We start from the raw sequence: 21,743 nt of genomic DNA on the forward strand, positions 1-21,743 counted from the left end.
CCAGTAAAGCCAGGCTCTGTCTCTTGGGACCCTGAGCACTCTGGAGCTAAAGCTCTGGCCCTGCACTGGTCCTGAGGCCCCTGGAGCTAGAAGCTTCGTCACATGGTGATCTCGGGTCCCAGAGGCCTTTTTTTCCTTTTAAACAAATAAACTTATGCCTATGTTCTTTTTAAATGGAAATTTTAGCTCTGAGATATTTCAATGAAAAGTTTTGATAGTTCTACATTTATTACAGCTATGTACAGGTTTTTTATTTGTTTTCAAATTTTCCATTTAAATTGCATTATATGTATTAAGGTTGTATTTATTATTTTAGATGTATTTGTGTTTTGCCTATATCTCTATCTATGTCTATGTTTATGTATATATCTAATCTATGTGTACCATTTACATATAGGCGATCAGATCCCATGTAACAGGAATTATAGGCATTTGTTAGCCTCCATATGGGTGCTGGGAATTTAATCTGGGTCCTCTAGAAAAGCAGTCAGTGCTCTTAACGAGGGAGCCATGTCTACAACTCCTTAAAGTGAATTATAATTCTTAAACAAAACATCTTAACTGGGTAAATGCTACTTTGCCTAGTAATGAGGTAGCTTACAGTACCTAACAGTTGTTCTAGCTGTGTGCTAGAACACAGTGTGGCCCAACTCACTCCTGTGTTCCTGTTGCTGGTTTTAGTGCCTGGCAGATAGGAGTTAATATATTCATTGCATTAAAATTCTGTTAGATACAATAGATAACTAGAATTTCTAGCATAAATATCAGACCTCAAACTGGTCATATCTGTCAAGGGAAGTGTCATCAGGATCAGGTATGACATCCAGGGAGGAGGATGGGGAAAGGTTTTTGTTTTTGTTTGTTTGTTTGTTTGTTTTTTTTGAGAAAGAAATGCTTGGATGGGCCCTGGAAACTATGTAGGATTTGAGTGGCTTGGATGTGGGCCTGGCGAGATGCAGCAATAGAGAGAACTGTGAAGGAGAGCTGGGGAAATGGGATTGTGGATTGTAAGTGTCAAAGTCTGAGCAGACACTAAGGAGCTGTGGGTGTGCAGCCAGGAAACCGCAGAACTCTTGATGAGGGATATATCATCAAGTTAGAACCAAAGGAGAAACTAAAGAAGTTCTGAAGGGTGATGAGAATGTCTTAAATTGTGTTCCACACGGTTGAATTGTCATCTTCCCGACTTCATAAAGCATATTAGAAAAATCTAAAAGCTGGGAGGGCAGATATATTATTTTAGCAGTCTACTAGCAAGTGGGTCTTTGAAACTTACTCCAAACTGACACATCAGAAGAAAGGAGTGAAGTCCCCAGCAGCAGTATGGTCTGCTGAGCTGGACAGCTAGAAGGAGGTGACAGTGGTGGAAAAGAGGACTCAGAAGTGACTGGAGCTTTGGAAAAGGGTGGATGAGTATTGATATCCAGGAGTATCAGGGGCAGGGATGTGGTATGATAATCAGGTAGTTTAACTCCAAAGATAACCCCACCCACCCCCTCACCCTATCCTCCATCCCATCCCCATCTCACCTCCATCCTACCCCTACCCCACCCCATCCCATCCCCACCCCATTCCCACCCATCTTCCACCCTCACCCCTTACCCCCACCCCACCCCAATGTTGTGTACAAACAACTCTTCAATTTTGAAAAAAACATGGTCTTCATGGAGCTATCCCCCGACCTCTCTGAGCACTGTGAGTAACATCACATAGTAGCTGACCCCAAGAACCATGAACCACAATTCTATCACTGCCAAATTTGCAGGTTAATTCTCTCCTGTTGGAGGTGATGGCTTTCAGTGGCACCATAGTCCCTAAAACTGTAGGACTATAATTCCCAAAAGCTTTGTCAAGAAATCTGTCACCTGTCCTGTGGTCTTACATGTCTCCAACCTGTCACCCGACTGTATTTTACTTAGTAGACTTCCCACATTTAAAGTTTGACAGTGTGTTTTTGCCTTGTAGTTAATAAGGGTTTAATTCTTAGACTGGGGTCTAGGACAACCAGTTCTTCTCACTTGCACAGATCCTGGGGTGAAGGCTCTTAGCTTTGGGTTTCTCCTGCTCTTCACCTTGGTACCCGGCCTTAGTGTTTATGGTAGTCTTGCAGATTTTCGTGTGGAGTTCATCTATATTCCAGTTCCCATTGGTATAAATGCTGGAAGTAATTTGTCTAATGAAAAATTCACCTCTCAGCTTCAAGCATAACTGGATAGTAAAAATGCTTTCTCGGAGCCTTTTGTAAAAGCAGTCAGCTATGGACATAAGTACGGATGCTTCCTGAGTCTGACTCCTTTAACCATGCGCTAGAAAAAATGACACTGTCAGTGTGCTTGTTCCTTAAGGATATTTGGCTAGGAAACACTCTAAAGGTTATGATGTGGCAGAAATCTAAGAGTTGACCATGAACTAGTGCTTGTGTTGACACCAAGAACAGTTCTTAAATTTTCACAGAAACTTTAAGTGTGAGAAATTATCAACATTTGAGTTACTATTTAAAAATTCAGCACAGACAATTATATATAATAACACAAACTTGAAAATACAGTTAGTACTAAAAAAAAAACCTAACACACTGCCACATTTCCTCAGCTTAGCCCAGTGATTCTGTTGGACTGTGACTAATAACAAGGAGAGGATTAGCTGATGGATGGTATTTAAACACTGACTGATGTGGTCTTATGACTTCCTAGTTGGGGAAACTCTTCAGTGTGGCATATTTATCAATCATAAGACAATATTAAAGCATCTATCAATAAGACGGTAAGGAAACAGTATGTGTAAGATATTGACTTAATAAGATATGTTATAATAATAACAAAATATCTAATACCTACACAAGACCACCTTGAACTGGTTCACTTTCTAAAGAAGTTATTATACCTCCTCCCTGTGATTTTTTTTTTAATGTTGCAAGGTTTTATATTGCTAAAACCCCCGCCTCTCTCCTGAATTGACTCTAATGCAAGCACGCAAGTTCTGCTTCTATATGACAACCACACTCTCGGCCCTTGACTTCTGTAGAGCGTAGATGGTGTTAATGAGGAGTCATGTTACCATTTCATGATTCTTAGATCTGCTTCGCCCTTCCCTTTCCCTCTTTTCCAGAGGAACAAATCAACTTCTCTCACTCTGTGGTCCTCAGTCTCTACTGAAGGACTCATCAAGTTCCTTTCTTAAAGGAGTAGGAAGTCTCTCTGGTGGAGTCCTAATGAGTACAGTTATTTCCAAAATAAATATTAGAAAAGGAAAGAGCACCAGCAGATGCTTCAATTTAGATAAATCGTGGGCCCTTGCAGTGTTACTGTGCCCCGGGGGAGCACAGACTGGGAACTGCTGTGTCTCTGTCTGGCCATGGTCAGGGCTCTAATTTTAGACATTATCTTTAAAATGCCATTCTTGGAGAAAATGAGCCTTACTTGGCGATTCTTCTGTGCTTTTGTTTTTGTTTTCTGTCATTTGTGTTTTGAATTCAAAGATCAGTATAAGATATGTTCATACATTGTTTTTCTCAGCTTACCACTTGTTTCTCCTGCTTCCTGTCTCCTGCCCCATGTCAGCTACAATACATAGTGTGTGTGTGTGTGTGTGTGTGTGTGTGTGTGTGTGTGTGTGTGTGTGTGTATCACACTTGTGGAGTCAGGGAACAATTTGTGGGAGTCAGTTCTCTATCCATGTGAGCCCCAAGGATTGAACTTAAGTTTCCAGGCTTAGCAACAGGAAGCTTTATTCGCCAAGCCATCTCACCGGGCCTTCATTTCTGATCTTCAGGAAGAACATTTCTCTACAGACAATAAGTGGTCAAATCTCGAAAATTCGACAGCAATGCAATACTATTATCTAATGTGTACAAAACATCTCACAATCCATGCTCAAAAATTTTTCAGTTAACCTAGTAAATATCCCTTGTACAGTTATATTTCTTTCCATCAAAAATGCAATTCTGGATCAAAATTTGCGTAGAGTTGTCATGTCTCCTTCCAAACTAAAAGAGCTTATCACTATGTATTTATCTGTCTTGATTTAGACTTTTTTGAAGAGTACAGGGTAGTTGTTCTTAGACTGACTTTCTTGGAGAGACTGAAGCTAGGGTGTTCTTATGGCAAGAACACCCCCAGATGTGTAATCTTGAGACCTTGTTTGGTTTTCCAAACAACTAGTTCCCAATTCTCCACATGAGGTGGAAGTTTACACTCCTGTTTAATTCTAAAGCTACCTGGAGGCACACAACCTGCGTGTTGAGATGTCAGCCCCTCCAGGATGCTCAGTCTCCCCAGACCAGCCTCAAGTGTGATCCCAGGCATCCCACACTCCCTTCATACTGCCTCAGTAAGAGTCTTGTAACCTGGTCAGGTCCAGTCATTTGATCAGATGATCAACAGGGCTCAGCAAGGCTTTATCCCTTTTGCTAAAGCTCAGAAACAGTCTGAAGGGAACACAAGATCCGAGAAATGGGAGAAGGGAAAAACTCCGACCACTGTCTGGTGCTTGGCTACCCCAGCACAGATCTGAGGTTAGCCTAGAAGTTGCACTAACCTGATAACCTGCGTTGGTGTTGCAGTTTTGGTGCGTAGACAAAAACTCTACTACCTTGGTAAAATGGTTGTGTTAAATCTTCTTCTTTATAAATTGAATTTGTAATTCCTGAATTCATTAACAAAATTATCACAAAAGATACATTCTATTCTCTACTTTTGATTTAGTATTATGTAAAATAATTCACTAATTGTTCATTTTTACTTCTTTACCCTTCACCATCAATGTCTTTCTGCTTTTCTTAGATACAGTGAAGTCTAAAGATAAAAATGTCGAGATATGCAAAGCTAAAATAAGAACTATTTTACTAGAAACATTTAGCGAACACTTCCTGTGCATCTGAGTAAAACCTAGTGCATATTTGTTGGAAAGAAAAGAATGTAGTGGAATTTGTTATGTAAAATATTTATACTGATTTATCTTTTCCTTTGAAGATATCTTTAAAGCCAACTTCAGTGCTACCCTCTTGAGAAAATTGGCCTCATTTCTGACCCCATTTGATAGAATCTGGTGTAATTACCTACTTCATTCACAGCTCTGGCTTTGCACGACTTTAGACCAATTTAAAGAAAAAATAGAAATGACCTTCAAAAGATGAGGGCTTTCCTGAGTGAATATTCCGTAGCCCCGAGGGGAATTCCAAATGCAGCTTTTAGAACAAGGAGACCGTTAGTATGTGGAGGACAGAGCTCACCTGGGTGGGACACTTTGTCGTGGATGTTTCCATTCTAACCTGACCATCCATGCTCAGACCGGATTTTCTTTTCTAAGATTTCAGTCCTAATGAGCAAGGCTTGCTTTGAGGATCACAGACCACAAATGACCACATCTGATAACGATAGTATCATTCATTATGATTCTCCCAATTACTAATAACTACCAAGTATGAAGAAGACGGTGATGGATGAGAGAGCTTTTTAAAACGTTCACTTAATTCATAGCTCAGTTTAGATCTTGCTAATCTAAGTAATGATGGAGAACTGCCTTGTACCTTAATTTGACCTACATTTAGAACTTTGATACCTTTTCACATATCCTTTGTGATTCTTAGATCTTCATCTCTGTGCTTTAAAAAAAGAAAAAGGAAAGATAAGGCTAGAGAGATGGCTTGGCAACTGCTACACATGCAGAGGACTGGGGTTTGTTCAGTTGCTATCACCCAGGGCAGAGAGTTCACAACTGCTCTAACTCCAGCTCCAGAGGACCTAGTGCCTTCTGGTCTCTGTGGGTACCTGCTCACATGTGCACACACACACACACACACACACACACACACACACACACACACACTTAAAAACCAGTTTTTAAGAGCAAAGAGCTTTAGGAAGAAACAAAATCCTTACACCCAATAAAGAAGTGTCAGCACTTGGGAGGGCAGAGGGAGGAGGCATTTTTCTGTGCTGAGAACCTCAGCACCCTGAAGACTTCCCTTAGACTTTAAAACCAAGTGAGGATCCTTGGGTTTGATGGAGAATAGGATTTAAAACTAGCCAGTTTATGAAAGCAGAGTTGAGGTTTAAGAAAGCTCTTTGTAAGTGAGGTTCGGTCTGAGGGTTAAGGGAAATAGTCACTCAGAAGAAAGTGAGACATGCTCAAGGGTGTGGGCACGGATCATTCAAAGAAGAGTTGGGCTCATTTGTGTTTTGAACAGTCACGGATAGGATTGGGGTGGGATTTTGAAGTTACTATCGTTAAAGAGTTGCTAAGGAACCTCAATGAGGTTACTGAGTGGGTCTTCCTGGGCAGCTTCAGGAGACAGCTGATAAGGTAAGAGTCTAATCTACAGCGATGAAGGAATGTATCTTTAGTATAAACAAAGTTAACAAATTTCATGTCCTGGGGAACAGGGTTGAGGCCTTACCTAGAATTATATACATTCAGGCCTAGGTCATCATTACTTTAATTTAAGGTAGCTATATATGAAATGAATGTTAATTCTATACTGGCAGCTTTTATGGAAAATTTGAGCTAGAATTGGAGATGTTCACTCGGATGGCAAGGGGTTTTACCCAGACTGTAGGATGAGTCTCCTCTTCTTTTCCATCCCCCATGGTTTCCATATCTTACTCCCCTGTCTCAGAAGGACAGAGTGGATGTGTAGAACAATCCTTACAAAAGACATTAAGTCATTTGTTGGGAAGGTTTTAGGACAGAGCTGCTGTTCTGTGAGTGACACAGAATCACCAGACAAAGACAGATGAGAACAGACAATTTTTGTCATAGGGCCAAAGAGGTTACTTTTCTTCAACTATAAAACACTCTAAATATTTTGTATGACATTTATTTTTGGGTTATTGTTAAAATCTTGTTTTGGGTTTGGGATGTTTAGTTCTCATAAGCATGGGAACCCCCAAAATAGCCCTGAAATTTATCTCTGTCAGATGCTATGGGCTTACATGATTTTAATGCCTTTCACAATGATAAAATCATTACTCAATAGTAACAAGGTAAGTCAAAGGTTAGATTTCTCTAATCTAATGCACAAGAAAAATCAAATCAATCTTTGTACAGGCCAACCAATAAATTGAATTTCTCTTTTGTTCCCAGGATCCCCGGTTCAATGCAGAAGTTGACCAAATTACAGGCTACAAGACACAAAGTATCCTTTGTATGCCAATTAAGAACCACAGGGAAGAGGTAAGCCAATTTTTCATTTTATATAAAAGATCATTTAGAAATCTTTTTTATTTTGAAAAACATCTTTTACTCTCATATTTATGAAGTAATACTATATTGACAAATTATTGTTAAATTTGAGTATATAAATACTTCAAAATTCTGTTTTAGATTTTTTAACTGTAGTTACAGTGTTGAATGGTAAATAGAGGATTTCCCTTGACTATTGAGAAGCAAATTATGTACATTTCACTTCCTATCTCTCCTCTGTCGTTGGACTGTCTTATTCTATCTTATATATGTCATTATGGTATGTTCTAATGGATTTATTTCACATTGAATGAATGTTTTTTTTTTTTTTGATTTTTTGAGACAGGGTTTCTCTGTATAGCCCTGGCTGTCCTGGAACTCACTTTGTAGACCAGGCTGGCCTCGAACTCAGAAATCCACCTGCCTCTGCCTCCCGAGTGCTGAGATCAAAGGCGTGCGCCACCACGCCTGGCTGAATGAATGTTTTATTGCCTAAATAATGCTTATTTCATAAATGTTCCTCCAGTTGCTATCATTATCAGTTGATTTCTGTGGATTTAGATTGCAATTTGGAAAACAGAAATTGTAGCAAGTTTCAATGACATAGATTTAGATATAAAATTATAACAGGTAAGGGAAAATATTTTATATTTTATCTATCTTTTGTTAGCACTCTGTTTCCTCTTTATTTTATACTTCTATGAAAAAACAAAACAAAACATTGTAAGTTGTCAATTAAACCAAATGTTTCAATTGCACATTCTCAAATCTGAATTCACATTACAATCAACCAGGGGATTTTGAAGGATCACCGGTTGGGTGAGTCATGGTTTTCCAGATAAAGAGAGTCAATAGAATGCTTATAGATACAGCTGAGATTTATTATGGGAGTTGGCCAATATAATTGAAGGTCATCATCTTCCTTCATTAACCCAGAGAACTATTTTAGTGGGCAGTGTAACTAAGGCTTGAAATCCTTAGGGGCTGCTGAGTAAAATCAAATCCAAATGCCTTAAGTCCTAGAGTTCTGATGTATAGAGGTGAGAGCTCCAGGAGAGGGGGCGAATAGCCTCTGCCCCTGGCTATCTGGTCTACCTAGATCCTGAGTGGCTTGGACAATGCCCACTCTCATTGGTGGATCAACACTCTTCTTCACGAGTCTGTTGATTCAGGTGCTATTTCTTCTCGAGACACCTTCACAGATGTACTCAGAAATAGTTGCACTTGTTGCCTGGAGTCACTAAAAGAGGAGGATATATAAAATTAACCTTTAATACCAGGTAAGCTGGAATGTCTGTATTAACTGTTTTTATGGTGCTGTGATAAAACATCTTGACCAAGGACAACATAAGGGAGAAGTTTCATTTCAGTTTGTGTTATCAGAGGGAGAGTCATTCCACAATGATGAGAGAGGCATGGCTGTTTTTCACCAGAGTAGGAAGCTGAGAGACCACGACTCCATACTCAAGCACAAAGCAGACAGAAGTGGGGCAGAGCTATGACCTCCCAGTGACTATCTCCACTGACATTCTTAACCTCCTTGGATCCTCCACAAATAACACTACCAACTGGGGACCGAATGTTCAAATACCCAAGCCTATGGGAGACATTTCTGATTCTAACCACCAGGTCCTCAGAGATTCAAAGGCCACTGTAGGTTTTTATAAAATTTGTGCCTGGCTTAATCTCAACTATGTAGCAGAGAATTTTCTGCATGGGCTCTGAGACAGCAGAGTATAAACCCATGCTTGCCTATGGTTTATCCTCATACTGAATTCATATCCAACAAGGGTCTAATGTCAACCAGAGCTGTCTTCATTTTAACAAATAACATCCCCTCCTTTCCTTGTACAGGTACATGGAACTTTTCAGTCTGTGGGCTGGGCCAGTTCTTCTGTCCTCCTGAGACTTCACCGGCCATGTACCTTTTAGTTAGGGTGTACCACTCATTAGGGTGTGTCTCCAGAATGAATTTGAGACGCAACCATAGTACTGAGGTTTGTGCTTTTGAGACCCAATTCTTTGTCATTCTACTGGAGGAATGTAACTGTGAATGTCAAGAAGACTCCTGGAGGTTTACACTTCTCATTTTCTACAGTGTTGAAGGGAATTAGATGGATGTAGATTGGTTAACTTGGTGGCCTCCATTAGAGAGACACCCCCTCTCCCAAGAGCTATACCAGGACTCCCTTTGCCCATGCACTTCACTTCCTGAAGCAAGCCTCCTGCCTACTCTACTTTTTCTCCTGTTAGTGTCTGGTCCCCCTCATTCCCATTATTGCGTCCTAGAGGGCTTCCCATTTTGAGCTATTGCAGGTTAAATTAAAGCTCCCAGACCTGTGGTTATTCCTTGTTGTCAGGCCCTTAGGGTAGCCGAGTTTTAAATGGTAAGTTCTTCTTTTAGGGTGTGCCTGGCCACTGCCCTCTGAGTCATATGCAGCAGCTGCATGGATATTGCCGGCCTTCTCTATCTAGTCCTGACCTTCTGCATGAGGAATCCCTGTTTGACCAAAGCCCACAACTGGTTTGGGGTTTGTGAAGCTTTGGCTTGTCCTGAGGGCAGGACTGCCTGGCTCCACTCACCTCTGGGTTGAGGCTTCTGCTGCCTCCGCTCCCAGGGAGCCTGGCCTGAGCTGTCTGCCGGGGTCTGCTTCCTTTTGGTGGAGTTGGCAATCTTTCTCTCCGCATGTTTCTGTCATCGCTTTTGTGAATCTCCAAAGCTCTTCTCTGTCTTTGGAACAGTTCGTGTTATTCCTCTTCTCCTTTGTCACATCAGGTGGAGATAGTCTCTTGACTGTTAACTTACCGGAAGTCTCTCGAATTTTCTTAAATGAAAATTTACAGGCGGGCTCGACGAGCCTTTTGGAATAATTGTAAAGACTGTTTGCTCCGAGCTTGACTCTCATCGTATTGCTTCCTGTATGACTAATCGGGGTTAATCTCTTTGAACTTCACTTTCCTTCTCTGCAAAGCGGGGGTAATAAAAGACCCACTGGCAAAGCTGTATTCACACAGACACAAGGCTAGACATGCCTTGTGACACTGTGGAAATGGTCAGTAAATACCATCTAGTGCTTTTTGAAACGACTCACGTGAGTAACAATAATGAAACTTGTAAGAGAAGGAATGTGGGAGCCCGAGGCAGTCACTAGCCAGCTCGTAATCATGGGCTGGGTCCGATGAGAGTGGCATAGCCTGGCCTGGGATTCTGCTTGTCATCCCTTAACCAAATATCAACTTTAAAAGAAACATGGCCTTCTAGTCTTTTTTTTTTCTTCTCATAATTGAGGGTGAGTGGATTTACCTTCTCTTTGTTTAAATCATTCCCATTAAGCTACTTCCCATTCTAGTTACTTACCAGAAAACCTAACAGAGCTATGATTATTGAATTACTGTTTATCTCTTGATTATAAAATATTTTATACTCTTTAGTGACAGTGATATTTTTTTCAGGGGAAAGAGTCCTGGCAGTTGTGTGGTTGGGGAAGTTGGGTGTTACATACTGAAGTCTGTGCTCTGACATAGGCCAGGGCACTCTGAAAGATTTTTAGGATTCACTAAAATGCTGAGTATTACCTCTTGTTATGTATTTACTTATTGTCTGTACACACACACACACACACACACACACACACACACACACACACACGTGAGTGTATACACATACACGCATGGAGATCAGAAGGTAAGAGTTTTAAGAGTTTTTTCTCTCCTTCTACCATGTGGGTCCAGGGAATTGAATTCATGACTTTAGGGTGGGTGGTAAGCACCTTTTACTTGCTGAGCCATCTTGCCAGCCCAGCCTCTTGTTCTTGTGAGATATATTAGCAAATTAAAATTTTCAGGAGTTCCTTTCAATAATGTTACGTTATAATCCATTGACATAATGGATATAGCAGTGTCATTTTGGAAGCCGGCATCATGGCTATGCATACAGTGTAGAGAGTAAGGTTTTATCTTTCTCCCTCTTCTCTCTATTCCTTCTAAAGGTACGGGTTAATAGGGGGAAAATGACTAGAGAAGCTTGAGGAAGCTAAAATAGTCTATTTCCAAAAGGTCAAAGACCTATTAGTCAGAGGCAAATGAATGGCCAAAGGACAAAAGTCAATCAAAGGAGAGGAGATCTGTCCAGTGTGTGAGAGTGATTAAGTGGTGTGAAATAGGACTTGGAAGAGACAGAAACTCTGGAGGGAGAGTCCCTGATATGTGGTGGAGAAGACAGCAGGGCACTCAGGGCAGGGAAGTGAAAAGGAAGACAAGCATCGACACTTGGGCTCTCAATAGTCACAGATCAGAGTCTGTCCAAGAGCATGTTCAAGGTCTCCGGGGCACAGTGCAAAGTTCACCTCACTGATACCTTCCAGTTGTCTATGAAAAGCAAAAGATCCACTGACCCGTCTCTCAGAGACTATGCTTAGGAGAGCACATCTAAAACTCAAGCTCTGGTGCAACACCACCAGTGTCCACTGAAGAGCAACACCACCAGTGTCCACTGAAGAGCAACACCACCAGTGTCCACTGAAGAGCAACACCACCAGTGTCCACTGAAGAGCAACACCACCAGTGTCCACTGAAGAGGTAGCAGTGTGTCGAGGGCTATGGCTGTTTACTCCCTGTCTGCCTTACGGGAGCATTGAACACTGTGTGGAATTTCTTCCTATCCCCATCACTTCCTTATCATTTCTCATTCTCAATAGATTTTGATTCTTCTCCTTCTCAGCGATAAAATGGAAACAAAGGAAAGAACAGCTTTCGTTTCCCCCAAACCCCTCTGTGCTTTTACAGAGCCGTGAGGACAGCAGTACAAGGACTCTTGCATTCCTGCTGTGAGGGAGTGTTATGGAGTGTTATGGAGTGTTATGGCTGATGCCACTGCTACCCGATCACCGAATTTCTTCTCTACCTGCTCCAAGATGGGGTCCTCTTAATTTTCCCTCCAGATGGCTCATTCCTAGTAGCACAGAAATATGCTGCTCATGAAAATTTGGAATAGTCTTCCTCAGAAATAGGAAAAAAATGTAAATGACACTAGTGTGACCTGTTTCAAAATGTGTTTCTCAATCAAAACAGCCACAGTGAGCAATTGTTATTTATCCAAATTAGATGACTAATTGGTAAAATTCACATATTGCATTAAATAAGTTTAGCGCATGTCAAATAAGAGATTTATTTGCTTAGTGAGTGGAATAGAAAGTTTTTGAATTGATAAGCTGTTAAATTAATTAGTGGTATAGGCTGAATATGATGTGGTTTCAGACTGGAAAATATGTTATTCATTAAACAAAGATACTGAGATGTTATAATTTTTTATTATTTTATTATTTAGAACATCTATTATGTTCAGTAAGAGAAAGCAAAAATAAATAAAGCTGTTAAGTGACCGAGAGAGAAAAAAGGAAAGAAATAGGACTTGGGAAGTAATTGCCTTATGTGGAGAAGGCAGTTTCCCTGTGTAATGTTTCTGGAGTAAATACTGTGGGAATTGTTCCAGGGGTCTGTCATTTTTATAACACCCTGGGAAGCACGCATCTTATGCCCTCATAACAGACCAAGAAACTAAAGTGGAACATATAGGGGTCTTGGTCACATAACTAGGAACTATAGACTAACACCCACAAACACACCTTTGGACTGTGAAGTCACAATACAGAAAAGAAATTGTTGACATTCCACCGTGCATGACAACTGCACTGTCTCTCCTTCTTAAATTTCTGTGGTTTTGCATGGGAAGGGACGGAAGGGGTCCTGATGCCGTGTTGTAGTCACAGCCAGGGGACCTGATGGTCTTCTGATGACCATTCAATGTCAGGGCCTAAGTCACTTAACGCAAAGATTCCTTCAAGGAAGGAAGGAGCAGAGAGACACATTCTCTAGGCCTGTAAGAAAACTCCATAGGCAATCTTTTAGCAGGCACAGAAGAGTTGCAAGAGGGTTCTTGCACTAAGCTGGGCCAGTGTGCCCCAGAGAGCAACCATGGTATGCCTACAAAGCAGACTGGAAGGAAAAAAAATATGCAAGTGTGCTTTTCAGACCTGCTATTAAGTTTCGTTCAGACTTAATTCTGGATTTTTCAGGCAAAGGCACTTGAGACAGTTCTTATTTTAGTCACTTGCATTAGTTATTTATGTAAGCAGACAGAATTCTCTTATGTTTAGCAAAGGAGCACGGAGAATTCAGCTGCCACTGGACCAGATGGCCTATTTCTGAAGCACTGCCCTTCCTCAAAGTATGGTTCCTTGTAACAGTACTGGAAACGAGTGTTCCTTTGTATTTATAGGGACCAAACCTAGATACTAACTCTCACACGGGGACTCATCACTTGGAGCTTCCTGCTGCTTCCTCTGTGGATCACCTGGGGCGGAGGGCAAGGGAGTGAGAGGGAGACAGAAGGCAGGGCTTTATAGAAGGCAGGAGTTTACAGAATAATGCAATGCTGAAGAGAGCATCTGCCAGTTTCTAGCTAGATTCCTGAGAGATAAATACTTTGATGAATTAAAGCCATTTAACACACGCCCACATCACACAATAAGGCCCGACAAATGTGTCATTAAACTACAATACGCAAAAGTAAATGCTTTGTAGAATTTAAGCTTTGTATGGCCTGTGTTTTGACCATTTAAAATATTGTCTCTAACACTGTCTTATTTGACAAGTAATGGTTGAATTATTGAGATATATAGATACTGATCTAAGCAAAAGAGAGATGAAAAATAAATAGGAAAATAAATAATTCTGGCATTATAAAAGCAGATACAGGAGGATTATCAATTCAAGATTAGCCTGGGTTACTTAGAGAGACCTTGTCTCAAAAAAGATAATAATAATAATAGCAATAATAATAATTATATATATATTTTAAAGAAGCAAGCAAAATACATGCTTTTTACTTTTTCCATTTGGAATGAGAGTGCTTGTGTCCCAGGAGCAATTCTGTATGAGGTGGATGTTAAATGGATCCAGGATTCACATGAAATGCTGGACCAAGGAGCTGAGACTTTGCGGAACAAGGCCGAGAGCCTGCTGCTGTGTTCATCTGTGTCTTTGCCCGCAGCCTTTCAGGAGGAAACACCTGCTCCCATGATCTGCTTGTCAGTGCTTGCTGCACCACGGAGGTAGAGACTGAAGATCTGGTGATCTATGCCCGTTGTAACAGGGGAGGGTTTTTTAGATTTGACAAGGAAATTCAGTACAAATAAAATGTTAAGAGTGGTATGCCTCTAACCATTTAATTCCAAGGAAAATATAATTACAAAACTCAGCAAAGTTTATTAGTGGACTGTCAGTTGGTCTAGGTCTATTTTAGTCGCCTTAAAGAGCTGGTCAGCTTTTAAAAACAATTGTTCCCGGAGCTTACTCCCCTGCAGTGTTCTTTCTTGTAGGTTTGTTTTAGAAACAAAATAGACTTGCTGGGAGAGGTTTCTGTTTGTTCTGGACTGGAAGCTGTGATGCTGAAGAGCCTTCCCTTTTCCACATTAGCACTTAGATAATAAACAACTGTACTTTCAGAGAAGAAGGTAACCACTTTCCCAAGGGGGGTAGGGACGATTCCTAAGAATAGCAGATGAAGAATAGTCTAATAGGTGAAATCTTTGTATCTACATCATGGACCCAGAGCAAAAGGGAAGTGCATAGACAATTCAGACTTGAGAATCCCACCAGCAGTGTGTGCTATCACTCAAACCAGGCCTCATTGAGAATGCTTAGAAAATGTGGTTCATGCTATCCTTCATTCAGCAGAGGGTCCAACTTCATTGGTACAGTCTTTACCCATTCTGATGCTTGTTGGAGGGTATTGCATTTTTTAATTTTATAGGTCATTTATACATTTAATTTTGATGAGTTTTATATAGTCCTCAGTGGTGAGTGTTAAGGATCTGCAACCAGTTGCAGATAAGAATAAAGAATTTCTTTGTGTAATATTCAACCCAAGCCTGCATATTAAACCTGTAGATAGATTTTGAGATTTTTCACACATATTATGGTAATTATTAATGAAATTACAACTCTAAATAGGTATGTGTGCCAGCATCGTATTCAGATAAGGACTAAAGTTTCACAGGGAAAGTCCTTTATCAGCTTCCGTGACTCATGTTTCTTTTTAAACCCAACTACATTTTAATATCTACATCACAAAAAGAATTATGTTGAAACTTCATCTAAAATCCTACTTTCTTCTCTACCATAAAGAGAAAATTAGTCCTCCAGGCTGAATTTTAAGACAAAGAGATGTGTCTTAGTTAGGTTTTCTGGCACTGCCATGAAACACCATTACAAGAGCCAGTTGGGGAGGAAAGGGTTAATAATGTTTGCTTACATTTCCACATTGCAGCTCATCTATAACCTCCGTCCATTTGTGTTACTTCTTGTCGGGTATTCATAAGAAAACTAACAAGTGCACGCACCCTTCTTTTCTTATTAATGGGAAAAAATTTAACATATGCACATTTCTCACTTTGCACTGTGAAGAAATGTCCTAGCTCCAAAGAAACTCATTTATTTAGAGAGTAAGCAGGATTTTGAAAAGAACACTTGAATGCATTCTCCACAAGTTGGTAATACTGGATATTGCTGTTGTTTTATTTACATTATGTCGCCGTGTTCTGGTTTTCTTGAGGTGGTGTGTGGCCAGGGGGTGGGATGTCAGGATTTGCAGTCTCTTCCATTTCTCCTGTGTCATCTGATTCCACGTGGAGCTTCTGCTGAAAACTGAAATAGAGAGATGTATTGAGACTGATAAGTGACCCCAGAAAACGTCTAGGACTAGCTGCTTATTGAATAAGGGGTTGCTCTCTGTGACAGTGATGGGTTGTCCCTGACACGACCAGCAGTCGCATTCCACATTGCTCGCTCAGAGAGACTCAAGCTGTTCCTAGAGATCATTCAGCTATGTGGGACATAATGTCAGTTGATGCTGTGGGTATTGCCAGTGAAACTGAGGCTCCTTTCTGCTTGAAAATACAGCATCGGGCACGAGGGCGGCAGCAATCACACGGGCTTCCCAATAGTGCTCTGACATTCAGAGTGGCTTTGACGCAACTGTGAAGCCTGAACATATACTGGCCATAAAAGCTGCCGCTGAGAGCTAGACCAGGGAAGCTAGAGGATCAACATTCCCAGGCCAGTCTTGGCTACGTAGTAAGTTCCAGGCCAGCCTAAGCTATATATTAAGGAGAGACTTTGCCTCAAAAACAGCAACAAAGCTAACCACAAAGTCATTACTTGATCTTAAGAAAATGTACCGATTTGTTCAAAGAGCAATCCATGGCAGACTAGAGGGAGAGCCTTTACGGCACACAAGGAAGGCGGAGGATGCTGACTTTGTTCTAGGCAGTTGAAATTCAGACCACCGATGTCTTTTACCTGTGTGACTTTAGACAAACATTATACCTTTTCTTTCCTTGTTCCTGCTGATGCTGATGACTGACTAAGAGTCTTGTTCATGGTAGACAACTGTTCTACCATTGAATTAGAGCCCCAAGTGTCTGTTCTTAACCTATTGCTTTATTCCACGATGATTTTAGAATGTCATCCTTCAGAAGGTAGAAGAACACACACACACACACACACACACACACACACACACACACACACACACACACACACACTTCCCTCCTGAGAGTAATACCTAGTGTATGTTTTATGTTTGGTTAGTTTGATTTTGGTGGTGGTGGGGAGAGTGTTCTCTTCTTCTTCTTCTTCTTCTTCTTCTTCTTCTTCTTCTTCTTCTTCTTCTTCTTCTTCTTCTTCTTCTTCTTCTTCTTCTTCTTCTTCTTCTTCCTCCTCCTCCTCCTCCTCCTCCTCCTCCTCCTCCTCTTCTTCTTCTTCTTCTTCCTCTTCTTCTTCTTCTTCCTCTTCTTCTTCCCTCCCTCCCTCCCTCCCTCCCTCCCTCCCTCCACCCACCCATCCACCATTCTATCTGTTTTTGCAATATGGTCTTTTTGCATAGATCTGGCAGACCAGGAACTCACTGTGTAGCTCAAGTCGGTCTTGAAATCTCAGCAGACCTCCTGCCTCAGCCTCCCCAGTGCTGGGAGTACAGCTGTGTGCTACTACTTGCTTCGTTTTGAATTAATTTATTTCTATGTGTAGGGATGTTTGGCCTGCATGTGCCTGTGTACTGTGCTGTGCTGATACCTTCAGAGTTCAGAAGCTGGTTTGGATCTCTTGAGACCGGAGTTACAAATCGCTGTGGGCTGCTCTGTGGGTGTTGGAGATCAAGACTTTGTCTTCTGAAAGGGCAGCCAGTACTCTTAACTGCTGAGCCATCTGTCCAGCCCGCACTTGCCCGATTTTTAATGTAAATGTTGTACTCAGTAATCCTAACTAAAACAAAAGCAACAACAAAAAACTTGTCATCTAAGCCTACGGTATTAGTAGTAGAAAAATCATCAGCTACCAGAGAGTATGGACTACTTATCATGAATATGAGAATGACGTATGAGTATGGGAATAACTCATTCTATGAAATTGTCTAAGTACATATCTTTCTTTACTATTAGAAGAAATTAAATACAGTCAGCCTTCTGTAAGGATGGGTTCTGCCTCCATGGATTTATCTAACTTCAGATAACCATTCGGGGAAAATTGGTTTGTTCAGATTATATACAAACTTTTCCTTTTGTTATTCCTTGAATAGTACAATATAGCAACTACTAAGATAGCATTTACGATGGATTGTGCATTATAAGTAATCTAGCAGGGACTGAAAGGAGGTGGGGGTATGTGTATGTTGGATACAAACTATATGTCATTTTACATGAAGGAGCTTACTGTTCTCCGATTTTGGCATCTGAATGGCAGGAATCTGGAACTAATTCCAGACCCTGTGGCTTCTTGGGTCCAACTGCATAGAAAATCTTTGTTATTAGAGGACACAAAGAAGACAAAATTGATGTAGAAACCCTAGCAGCAAACTAGTCCAGGATCAAAGTACAAGAATGGTACAAGAAGCAAGGTTTAAACTATACAAAGGAGTTCAAAAGGGAGATGGCATTAGAGCGGGGACCAATTGATGTCTGAAGCCAAGTGGGAAATCCAAGGTAAGGAAATTGAGCTTCCAAATGAGCGCTCAGTGTCTGAGCTTCCATGTGGTCAGAGTGAAGTGTGTGAGTGGCATCTGTAGGCCGTAGGAGAGTCCACGCCGCAGGTGGGGGCCAGTGGGCTTAAAGTGAACTCTGTGAAAAGGCTCAACCGTTAAATTCTACCTATGAGCTGAGTTCATCTCCATCAGCAGCCCTGGCAAGCAATGATGGAGCTTGCCCTCTGCTTAAGCCAGTGCCCCACACAGGTAGCAGGTTCAAATCCTCACCCCAGTAGCATGCAAATAAAAGTTAAAAGGAAAAGTACAGAGGCTTATGCCAGCAAGCATAGCATATGATGAGAGGTGGAGGCAGGAGGATTGCTACAGGGCCAAAGTCATCCCAGCATACAGAGTGAGAGAGACCCTGTCTTAATCAAGAAACCATAGAGAGATGGGGGAGGGAAGTAAGGAAATAAGAGGGAAAGGGAGAGAGAAAATTTGGAGCACAGATTTTAATGAAGGAGAGCCCCAGGGACCCTCATGTGTCTGCTGACGAAATCTTGTTCCAAGTGTTCTGATACTAAAATGGAAGACACCAGGAACACCGTGGGACCAGTGTATTTTGAGTCTGCTTTTCTACTGGGTATTGATGTTCCCTGACCCACCTTCTCTTGTATGTCTCCCTAGTTATCCCAGTCATTGCCTGGACACTGACTGTATAGCCCACTGACCAAGTTAAAGTTTTGATTGCTGGTAGTCCAGGAACTCAGAGTCCCAAATGGCCTGTCTTTTCATTGGCTCCATTTACAGGGGACTTCAACAACCTCATGAAGTCACAATATGGCTTTTATAACTCCAAATTTTTCAGAGTTGAACAGCTGATTTTGTTTCTCTTAAGACTTGAATGTTGACCTACCTCACTGTCAATTTATGGTGGCATACTGATAGACTCTAACTTGATTTGAGGGTCAGTTTTTAAGTAACAGTTTTTGAGTGAACACGTCGAGCGAACTTTCTGAGAAGTGCCCCCCTAATGTGCCCCCAAATATGGGCAACTGCATCATAAAACTCCCCACAAGGCATACTACTTCTGCTTGGGTCATTCTCTGCCCACTGAACTCTGAACTCCTTCTATCAGTTATTCTTTGATTTTTTTTTTTCAAGTAGGCAGTTTAGCCCTTGTTGAATAATGAATGAATGAACAAACATTTAAAATCAGGTTAGACTTACATTGCTACATATGAGGCCCGGTCGGGTTGTTCTCATCAGTTCTGTTTCCAGTGAAAATACCTAGCTATAAACCAGACATGCTTGACCTGAGCCAAAACCTTTCCCAGTCTTTGTCATTGAGACTAGAGAATCTAGAGTATACAAGAGGCCTGTGAAAGTCGGGGTGAGCCAAACCCAGGGCAACAAAGGCAGTTAGGATAAATGAGTAATTCTCTTTTATAAATATAAAAAAGTATATTGTTCTTTTATGATACAATACAGAAGGAGAGAAAATACAAGAAGCAAACCACAAAAAACAAATCAATGTTGGGGGGACCTTTCCCTTTTCCGATCTGTGCTCCGAAGGGGAAACTTTGCATTATTTTCTTGTAGGTAGAGAATTAGAATGAACTGAACGAAGAAACACAAGCCTCCCACACAGAATTCAGACTGTGTTTCCTAAAGTGGGAGCTCTTGGGGGAAGTGGTTTAATCTTGATAAGACTAAATTGGGAAAAGAGCGAAGCAGTTGAATTCATATTAAGAGGGAGCTGCAGTAAGTTGTAAGTTGTTACAGACTTGAAGTAATTCCCCAACCTGAAGTTAGAACTGAACAAGTGTAACAGCCCCTGACACCGAACCACGAGAGGCTTCTTCAAGCCTCTCCAAACCTTTTGTGGAACTCAAGGCTTACGGGCCAAGTTTAGCTTGGCCAACTTAAGTACAGTTTATCTTTCAAATTCCTTCTGACCTATGTGAGAGTAGGCTTCGCCTGTTAATTCCTGTTTTGGTTTTTTTTTTAATAACTTCTTTTCCCAAAAATAATTCTGTTGAAGGTCAAATAATTTTCAAGGCCAGCGTTTCAAAAGAGCACGAGCTACGTTCCTACATGAGAAATTCCTGCACATGCATGATTCGCCCGCATTCCTCTGTAGCTGGCCACTGGCTCCTGCTTCATTTTTAGTGAATGAGCCTTTTTGAAATAGTTGCAGTCAATGTAAAATGTTTGTTTGATTATATATTTTATTGGAAATGTAAAAGATTGTTCTGCTTTGTGTGTGTGTGTGTGTGTGTATTAGAAAACTATGCAGAATATTTACTTAAAACACAATTACCTGCTAGCTTAATCTGATTATAAGATGAAGATCTGAAGTCCAGTGAGGTTTGGGCTCTAGGAAATTAGGAATATTACTACCCTTCTTAAGAATAAAAGGCTGGACGCAGGAGTTTTGTTTTAGCTTTGCAGCTTTGTGCTTTTAAACAGCCCATGTCTGCTGTAAACACGTTCACTTTGAGGATCTGAGGATAATGGAAAAAAAAAAGTGTCACTTTTCTCTTCTTATCCTAGGTTGTTGGTGTAGCTCAGGCCATCAACAAGAAATCAGGAAATGGTGGGACCTTCACTGAAAAAGATGAAAAGGTAACAAAACCAGAGGCTGGCATGATGCCAGCTGAGAGAGACTCGTTCTCTCTATGGCACATGACCTCTGGAGTAAGGCCTTGCTGAAATGGTTGCTTGAAAAAAAATTACGGTGAGAGGTGTGAGTGTGTGTGTGTGCTCGTGTGCATGCATCAGTAACAATTAAGGAAATGGGGGCATGGAAGAAGTTGGCGAGGCAAGAGGGTGGAAGGGAAAGGAGATAACTACAGTACTCATTTGTGAAATTCTCAACAAAATATTTTTTGAAGAGGAAAAAAAATGATGTGAATTTGAGAACACTGTCTTCAGCTAACTATGGTGTTGTTTGACCTGAGGGTTCTTGAGTGTCATCAGGAACCCCGTGTTCTCCCCTCACAGAACCACCCGGCAGCCTTCCCCTGAGCTGGGTGCACAGGAAGGGTCCCTCTGTGTTCTAGTGTTCTCATTGTACTTTCCATACATGTCGGACAAACATTCATCCTGGAATGGGAACACTGACTTCTCTAAGCCCTGTACCCTGCACTTTTCCTGCTGGTAAAGCAAATCTAGTTTTATACGCTTCACACAGGAGTGCCCAGGTGTAAATTCAGGATGGAGTATAGGAATTCATCTTCCAAGAGAACAGCAACCAGCGTTATCTTACTGTTCCCCTCCAAGTCTTAAGAAAAACATTCCACCTTCCACACTGGCAAGATTCCCCTCCTGCTCATCCTTAGGTCTGCCTCTGCCTTCATTCTCCAGAGACCATCGAGTTTTATCTATTGAATATGTATTGTACATCTGTCATAGCACACAGCATTTCCATTGCTCCAAGCCGTTGCTGGTGTGTTGTTCCTCTGAAAACTAGTTGGTATTTAATTCAAACAAGGCGATTACTTGTGTTTTTGTTATATAGCAGTATTGACACCTATGC

The 21,743-nt window shown here is 41.2% G+C and overlaps 1 protein-coding gene across 2 annotated transcripts in view; it reads left to right on the forward strand.

The window, feature by feature from the left end:
• The window catches only part of Pde5a (phosphodiesterase 5A, cGMP-specific), a 130,217-nt gene that overhangs the window by 24,637 nt on the left and 83,837 nt on the right, over window positions 1-21,743 (forward strand). For both annotated transcript variants that reach the window (NM_153422.2, XM_006501481.3), the window contains exons 3-4: window positions 7,084-7,173; window positions 20,759-20,830. In NM_153422.2, coding sequence (NP_700471.2) covers window positions 7,084-7,173; window positions 20,759-20,830 — 162 coding nt within the window. The remainder of the gene's footprint in view (window positions 1-7,083; window positions 7,174-20,758; window positions 20,831-21,743) is intronic.

Source organism: Mus musculus, chromosome 3, assembly GCF_000001635.26.
Source record: "Mus musculus strain C57BL/6J chromosome 3, GRCm38.p6 C57BL/6J".
NCBI classification, from domain to species: Eukaryota; Metazoa; Chordata; class Mammalia; order Rodentia; family Muridae; genus Mus; species Mus musculus.